The 8,863-nt window shown below is 44.9% G+C and overlaps 1 protein-coding gene across 1 annotated transcript in view; it reads right to left on the reverse strand.

Annotated features, from left to right (window-relative positions):
- CRIP2 (cysteine rich protein 2) overlaps window positions 1-8,076 on the reverse strand; it is a 61,997-nt gene extending 53,921 nt beyond the window's left edge. Inside the window, exon 1 of the mRNA XM_061584320.1 lies at window positions 7,380-8,076. Coding sequence (XP_061440304.1) covers window positions 7,380-7,422 — 43 coding nt within the window. The 5' untranslated portion in view covers window positions 7,423-8,076. The remainder of the gene's footprint in view (window positions 1-7,379) is intronic.
- Between the last annotated feature and the right edge of the window lie 787 nt (window positions 8,077-8,863).

Raw genomic sequence — 8,863 nt, forward strand, 5'->3', positions numbered from 1 at the left:
GTTTGTTTTTTAAGAATATTGACCTTCTATCAAACTGATATAGCTGGTATAGCACAGTGGGGAGGAGAGCCTGGCTGGGAGTCGAGAGTCTGTGAGTTCAAATCCCCGCTCGTGTCTCCTGGGTGTCAAGGGCCAGCTAAAGATCACCCCACAGTGAGTGGCTCAGGGGTGACGTGCCCTGCCACCTGTGCAGCCGTGGGCAAGCGGCATAGTCCCAAGCAGCCCAGTTGCCCCCCGGCTGGCAGTTGCGGACAAGGAAGGGGCTGGCTTGTGCAGCTGTGGCAAGCTGACCAGGCCCTGGCCAGCTAGGGAGGACTAGCCTCAGAGGGAGGCAATAGTGAACCCCCTCTGAATACCGCTTACCATGAAAACCCTATTCATAGGGTAGCCGTAAGTTGGGATCGACTTGAAAGCACTCCATTTCCATTTTTATCAAACTGATTAAGCTAAAGCCTGGTCTTCTCTGTTAAAATAAAGCAGGATAGGGGAAGGAGAGAGATCTGACTTGAGGTTACATACTGTAAATTACATATATTTTGGTCCTACTGGATCTGGGTTTCTTCCAGACTAGAACGCTTTAGCCTTGCTGAGGCACCATTTTCCGACAATTAGCTAGAAGCAGCATTTAAAAGGTGGTTCAATACAGCACTTAACATACCACCATATTATCCAGCAATGCTCTTTTCCCCCATGGCAAAACAAACAAAAAACCTTCATTCAGCAAAGGCTCCCTACAGCATTCGCAGGTTTGGCCCATTTTATTACTTCCTGTTCAGCACAACTGGGTTCTTAATTCCCTTTTAATTAGTCAGCTTCTGTTCTGGTGATGGTGGGAGCTTTAATTAAAGGTTTCATTTCATTCTTTTATAAAGAAAATTACCGTGGAGACAACCTAAAGGGCTGTAGCAATTCTGTCACCAGGATCATCCATGAAGCCCATATGGATGATCTTATATTTTTTCTTCCAACTAACTGACTAAATATTCATTTTTCAGATTATGAATATTTATGAACCAAACAATATAATTTAATTTCCATCTCATTTTCCACTATTTTTTCCAGTACCTATCAGCCCTTATTCTTGTACACCTCAATCTTTTACGTTTACTTAGAAACCCTATTTTGTTCATGTTAGCCCCACAACAATTTGCTTGAACACAAAAGAACACATTTTAACACAAAAGAGAGCAGAGGCGTGCATTTAAGTACTACGCCAGGGCTGGGAAACCTTTAGCCCTCCAGATGTTGCTAAACTACAGCTCGCAGCAGCCCCAGCAAGCCTGGCTAATGGACAGGGATGATAGGAGTTGTAGCTGAGCAACCTCAGGAAGGCTAAAGGCTCCCTACACCTGCACTAAATTCCTCCCTCCCTCCATATATGTGCCTCTCAAACTGTCATGTATTTAGCGGGAAGATCAGAAGTGCTGAATGCGTATGATCAGGAACCCTGATAAGGTGCAGTTCCCAATTATGCAGAGGCTTCTAATTGCCCTTCACAGGCTATACACAGAAGGGAGGGGCATTAGGGTGGGGCTTTGTGGAGTCATGAAGAGAGCTTTTGTTTTCTTCCAAATAAGTGTATATAGGATTGCAGCCTTAATCTCCAAATCAGTGATCTTGCTTAGTATCCTTGCATACATAGAAAGAACCGAAAACAAATTTGTCTCTTATCTCATAGGAGATACAGTTCTGGTCTGTAACCTTCCCCAACCTGGTGCCTTCCAGACATTCTGATTATAACTCCCAGCAGCCCCAGCTAGCATAGCCAATTGTGAGGGATTATGGAAGTTGCAGTCAAACACCACCTAAAGGGCATCTAATTGTGGAAGGCTGCATAGAGCGTGTAGGATACATGACCAACTCCCAAACTGTATAAAGACGCCAATGGATGCTTGTTCAGGAAATATGCATTTCCAACTAGAAACTTTAATTTATCAGTGGTTTACATTGGTCTTTGCTCTTTGGGGTTGAAAATTAACACTTAAATTGCCTTGATGTAAAAGTCAATCCATCCTGGTTAAAGCACCCTTTCTCCATTGCAAATTCCTGTTTCCTGAAGCTACTTTTCTTTTAAAAATTACATTGGGGTTATCTTACACCTGTTTGTGTAACATGTAGTTAGGCCCTCAGCATGTGATCACACTTGTTCTGTTCACTATTGTTCATACAGTGATTAGCTCATGCAGTTTGCAGCGCATGTCCAGTCAAACCGCATTTCTACTGCTAGGTAAGCTTCTTTGTTTTTGGTGAAAGAGGGATTGAGATCAATCATTGCTCTTTAAACTGGTACAGTGTGGACTTACATTATTTTCCCACTGTGAAACCCACTGTGCTTACCATCTACTCCACCTTTGTTTTGCTTCAGGTTAGCTATTTGTATACTAGTGAACTGCCTTCTGTTCCACTTTCCCTGTAAAAAGAGCATTAGCCCCCTGTGCATTGACCCTGTGCAATCTTCTTGATGCAGAGCACCCAAACAGTATGTTTTCACTCAGATTCTTCAGACAAAAAGGTACCTGACAGATTTTCTTTTATAGTGAACAAAAATGCGAAACAGGAGCCCAGATGGGATGATCATATAAACAATCCTTTTCATAGAATCATAGAATAGTAGAGTTGGAAGGGGCCCATAAGGCCATCGATTCCAACCCTACTCAATGCAGGAATCCAGCTTAAAGCATACCTGACAGGTAGCTGTCCAGCTGCCTCTTGAACACCTCCAGTGTTGGAAAGCCTGCACAGAATCATAAAACAAGCCAGGAAGCTTCTTAACCACCACAGTTGTCCATTTGGTCCAAACTCGGAAACTAAACTCATCAGTTGTGAAAAAAGCCAGGATATGAAGCTGCAGTTCAAACCACAGTTTGAAGTGCTTAATAAACTATGATTAGTTTTCCTGATCCAATTATTTGCTCCGTGAAGGGAGGTGTGAAGAAGCTGTGTTCACAGGCAAAAGTCTCATCTTGGTTTATTAAGCAAGGATATGATCCTTCAAATCAGACAGGGTTCAGGGCCAATAACAGTTAGTGGAAATGGTTCCTAAAGGCAATGAAGTTATATGGGAAGTAACAAGGCAAACCTGCAAGCTGGCAAGGGTTGTGCAATTTCACTCAGACCTTCTCCCTAGTCTTTTGCCAGTCCCCCTGTTCTGCCCCCATCATTTCCCTCTCCCACCATCAGGCACTGAAACTCTAATCATTCTTCCATTTTCTCTGTCGTTGGCTGAGGAAATCAAATTCCTTCCAATTTTGCAGGGAGGCATTCGCAGCAAACTAGATTACAGAAACTGGCACTGCAATTCACATCTTGGACAAGAAGAGCACATTCAAGAAGAGTGCAATCAAGGGAAAGGACTCTTTAAGAAACCAACACCACAGTGTTCTAGTATCTCAAGCCTCTCCTCCACCCATCTCTATCTGTGAAGAGTGTAGAGATCTACTTTTGGGGTATCATCAGCTTGTCCTTGGAAGGGCACCCCTTGTCTCAAACAGTTGTCTGCACATCCTATCGTTCTGCCACATTCAGGGACATGTTTCTTATCAACTTGCTAGGCTTTTCAGAGATGAACATATTTGCTACATATTTACTTATCTGCCTACATTTTTTATTTAACTTTCAGGGTTCATGATAAACAATCATTAGAAGAGGCAATAGTCTTCAGCAGCTGCACTTTCACACTGCTCCATTTGCCTGTGCTCCTTAAGGACTCTTTCACAGATCTCTTTTTCATGACTGTTTGAAGAAACTTTCAGTTGTCTCGCTTCAGGGAGCTTATATACCAACCACCTTTTCTAACAGAGTCACAGCCCAATGCTATACAAAACTGCAAGTTCATTCAAGTTCAATCAGACTTACTCTTAGGTAAGTGGGTACAGGATAGCAGCCTAAAGAAACGTGGAATAGTAGCATGGGCCCAACATGCTTTCATTTGTTTCCAGGTCCAAGTAAGTTTTTGCTGCTAAGCATTCCCAAAATTAGTCATTTTATTATAACTATTGGAAAATTGTACAGCTGGAAACAAAGGTTCCACTAGCATGCATTTCCAGATTATTTTAAGATTCCCATTAATCTCACTCAAAACAGGAACACCCGCCCAAACACATCTGTTGTATTTTCCGTGGACTTCCATGGAGACAAGCAGCAACCTAGGAAAAAAATTCCCATCAGTAAAAGATATATTTTTTACTGTGGATCCAGTGTCGCATTCAAAATAGAAACATCTCCTTGTGGGATTATTTGGAGACATTTGCCTACATACAAGGGAATGGGTGTAGAAAAATATCATGTGCACATGACCTTAACATTTCCAAACAGATTGGAATGTCTACAGCTAAAAGCCAGAGCCAGGAACAATATAAGAATGTATATTCACACAGTTGCTTCATTTCACTAGTGTAAAAAAAAAAGCACATGTTCAAATGGGAATAAATATTTTAGGAAAGATCTCTAAAGAAGGACCAATAGAAATAAGTTCTGATGATGCTTTACTGGACCAGGAACTGTCATTTCAGGACCCCCAACCAAGGCTGTGGAGTCTGAGTCGGGAGCAATTTTGGGTGGAGTCGGAGTCGGTAGAAATGTACCAACTCCGACTCCTTCATAAATGGCAAATGTATATTAACTAGTAATAACAAATTTACTGTAGTAAAATGGTAGCACAAGGCATTTCATCACTGCCACGTGAATCCAGAGCTTGGAAAAGTTACTTTTTTGAACTACAACTCCCACGTGCCCAATCCCTGGGGCTGATGAGGATATCAAAATAGGATCTCCAAGAGCACTCAAACCAGAAAAACTGTACCTTAAGAAACCAGGAAAGAGTTACCAAAGCTGAGATTGCAAGGGGGGACCACACAGTCACGCAAACATTCCTGGACTAATATTGTTATGGCTGAACCAGGTTAGTAACTGCTCAAGGCTGTTTCCTGTGAAATTCATTTAGATTTTCAGTGCTGAGAAATTTCAAAAGTACTCCCCTAGAAGAAAATGTTAGATTGTCTCTCTCATATCATGCTCAAGAGAACAGAGCTTCCCCAGCAAGCAGGAACAAAGAAAATTTTTTATTCCCATCCCAACCTTGACCCCAAGGAAAGGGATAACGAGCTTTTTCACCCCCACACAAACATCTTTAAATAGCAAAGCCCTCTTCCTTTGTATGTTTACTTGCAGATGGTGGGAGGGAAACAAGCACACTGGCTTATGCATAACTCATTAACAGAAAGAAGCAGGAAAATGGACTATTGTGATGTCATATGCTTCATCAACGAATTCCAGGAAGGAAAAAGGACCAATATACAGCAAATCCTCAACATGGAATTGATGCTTGATTGGGTGTAGCAAGACAATGTTCCATACTAATTCCATTAGAAAGTGATCTGGCAAGCAGAGATTGCCACTCTGGCCCTCTAAGGCAGCCGAATTTAAAACAGCAATTCCCAGAACAAAGGCTGTCCAGACAGAGAAAAGAATCTGGCCAGGCCATGACGCAGTGGCTACAAACCCACGTTCTGGACCAATGCATTTGCTGCTGAACAAGAGGCCATAATATTCCCCTGACAAAGGCAAGAAAATGGAAATAAAAGAGGACTTGGCTGCATTCTCAGTACCTCCTTTGACTGACTGAATTAAACAAACCAGGAACCAAGATTTAGAAAACTGCCTTTCTAAGGTATTCAGCACTTGCTGAATTCAGCACAGAGTCAACCTGCCAAGTTAAAGACCCCAAATTGAAGGCCACAAATTCAATACACAGTGCTCATAAACAGCCAGAGTGTTTGCTTATTAATGATAGCCTGGGCAGAGAATATGATCTTCTGGTCATACTGGAAGATGGCTGTATGAGATTTCCAAACTCTCATGCAATAAGCAGAATTAATGAGATTGTCAATACATGTAGAGCTGTCTTACATCCTGTTGAGGCTTCCAATTCTCTCTGTTCTTCTTCCCCGATCTTGGCAATAGAGGCTCTAATAAAGGATGTGGACCAGCTGTCCATTTTAAGGGCAAAACAAAGTGGTCTCACTTTAAAAAAAAATCTCTGTGCAATGCTCCTAAGCAAATGGTTTGACTCAACATTCCACCCCATCCCCCACTGAAGGTAAGAGTTTGGGATTGTTGCACAGGTATGAAAATAAAGACTTGCAGAGTTTGCTCCTTGCAGATGATGGTTGACCACTGCACCGGAGCTGCTGTGGCTGAGCACTGGTGAGTGGCTGCTGAGTAGATAGTTGCTCCCCATTTTAAATTTGCAACTTTATTTACAAGAACATTAGGAGAACTGGTAGCCTAGCAACAAACTAAGTGAGCTCTAGAAGAATAAATAAGAGATAGAACTGACAAGTGTAAGGTTTTTATTTCAGCTGGGGAGGGAATCTAGTGGGAAATGAATGTGCCGGATAGGAAACTGAATTTTTGAAAGGGACAAATGAGTGGGGAAAGAGATCTAGGAAAGAAATGATTCCATAAAGAGAATTTATTTTTAGTATGTGGGATAGAGGAGTGGCATTAGGTCTAGTTGTTGTATAAGAACACCCCTGTTAGAGCAGGCCAAGGTCCCTCTGTTCTGACTTTCCGTTTCCAAAAACTGCCAGCTAGATGCTTCTGGGAAGTCCACAAGCAGGACATTGTGGTGATGTCTACCGCTGTTGCTTACCTACAGTATCTGATATTCAGAGCTATACTGCCTCTGAACATGGAGGTTCCATTTAGCTAACATGGCTGACAGGGAGCTTCCACGGGCCGAGCTGATATAGAATAGATAGGAAGAGGGTGGGTAGAGGGGGAAGGGAGAATATGTACCACTCTCACTTCTTGGAAGAACCAGCTCCAGAAAGTAGAGGCAGGATTCATTCTCCGTAAACTGGAACACTTCACCTTAATTCAAGACAGCGGTAGGAGAAAGACAGGGCGTTTGCTAGTTAGCGGCACGGGGAAAGCACCATGCACATCCTCAGAGGTACTCATTATCACTCCAAGTGTCTTCAGGGTTACACTCCGATAGATCTCCGGTCAAATGGGGGGGGCAACCTAAGGAGCTGGGAGAGCCGCATGTGCCGCTCACCAATAAGGTCACGACGACAGAACAGTGCGCTCCACTTCAGCAAGATAAAAGGAGGGGACTATTCCACCCCACCAGCAGGTTTCACTTGCTAAGAGAGACTAGGCACTCGCAAAGGCACAACCTTTGAGCATGAGCAGAGCGCCCGGGCTCGGTACGGAAAAGGAGACAAAAAGAGAGAACCCCAAGCATCTCCAGCGGGAGCAGAGCCTCCAAACCTCTGCCTAGCGCGGTTTAGGAAACGAGTACGATATATAATCCCTGAGCAAGAGAGAGCCTCAAAGGTACCGCCAAGGCAAAGCTGAGCTCACAAGGGACTCACCGAAGTAGACGGTCTTTTCGCACTTGGGGCACTTGGATGCCATGATGGATGGATGGATAGACGGACCGACGGACAAGCGGAGCGTCTCCAACTGCGCGCTCCCTCCGTGCCTGTCAGCCCCACCAGCACGCCACTTCGCCCATCCACCCACGCCGGCTGTGTCACCGCCTCAGTCGCTTGCCCATTGGCTGTGCTCTCAAAGCGGAGGGAGAGGGCGGAGCCGCTGTTGGGTGGGGCCACTTGCCCATCATTCCCTCCCTCTGCCCCCCCCGTCTAGAAGAGCAGAAGCCCCCCCGGGCGCCGGGATTCCTGCCTGCAGCATCGGGGAGGGGGGCCGAGAAGGAGGGCTCTGATCACGTGCAGCGCGCCGCTTCCAACATTGCAGGAGTAATTACGTGCCTTTCCGGTAGCGTTTGTAGAGCCGAGGGCAGGGCAGGCTCCTGATCGTTGTGCTGCGCTTCTTCCAGGAGCAGTCGTCTCCTCTGGAAGTTCACGTTGGGGGGGCAGGGCCCAGTTCGGCCGCGCAAGCTGGCGAGGAGCTACGCTGGCCAGAGCGTACGCTTCCACGGGCAAGGGAGAGGAGATGGCCGGCAGCTGCACCTTGCCGGAGGCGCCGCCACCCGATCCCGCTCACTCAGCCCTTCTCTCGCTGGGTGAGGAGTCCTTGGAAGGATTCTGCCCGCTGTGGTGGACGGGACCCACCAAAAAAGGCGTGCTGCCCAGGAGCTCTTTTAACCTGAAAACCCGCCCCGTGATAAGCGTCAAAGGGCTTGAAGCGAGGCCATGTGTTGAGTGGGCATTCTCCGACCGGGGACGGGGATTTTAAATAAGGGCAGGTGCTTGTTCCACATGCCTCTGCTGGAGTGAAGCTGTACTGGACCTTGGCGGTATTTGAACGCTCCCACATATTAAAAGGCACCGAGTATTTTATTGTTAATAAATAGGCACCGTTTCTAATCCTATACACTAAACTGGGAGTAAACCCCATTGAACTCAGTGGAACTTACGCATAGACACACAGTGCCAAAGTGTAACCTGGGGTGAGTTAGTTGTGTTGTGTACATTTACCATTGTCCGTTGAGGTTACGTTCAGAAAACGCATCCTTGCAAGTGAAGTGCTGCCTTGATAGAAGATGCAGTTTTTGTGCCGTTGCATGATTACATAGTATAAAACAAGATGAACTGCTCTGTTAAAGGTCAGTATAAAAATCTGATAAATAAACAAGAAATGATGGAAGTGGGCATTCTTTGTAAAGAGGATGAGGTTCCAAGCAGGTTTGAACTGTGGGTTCCTGTAATTTTACACAACAGAGCTTTCCAAAATGAAGGGCCAAACCACCATCTATAGCAGTAACAAGCCAACCCAATATAGAGTTAAAAGCATATTATGTTCCCACTAGATGGATTATGATAACATAGCCTAACTGTAAAGATAAATAGCCATAGTGTGCAGGAAGTGTCTATTTACCAGTTTTGATTGGCTG

The sequence above is a fragment of the Rhineura floridana genome, chromosome 1, assembly GCF_030035675.1.
Source record: "Rhineura floridana isolate rRhiFlo1 chromosome 1, rRhiFlo1.hap2, whole genome shotgun sequence".
In the NCBI taxonomy this organism is placed as follows: Eukaryota; Metazoa; Chordata; class Lepidosauria; order Squamata; family Rhineuridae; genus Rhineura; species Rhineura floridana.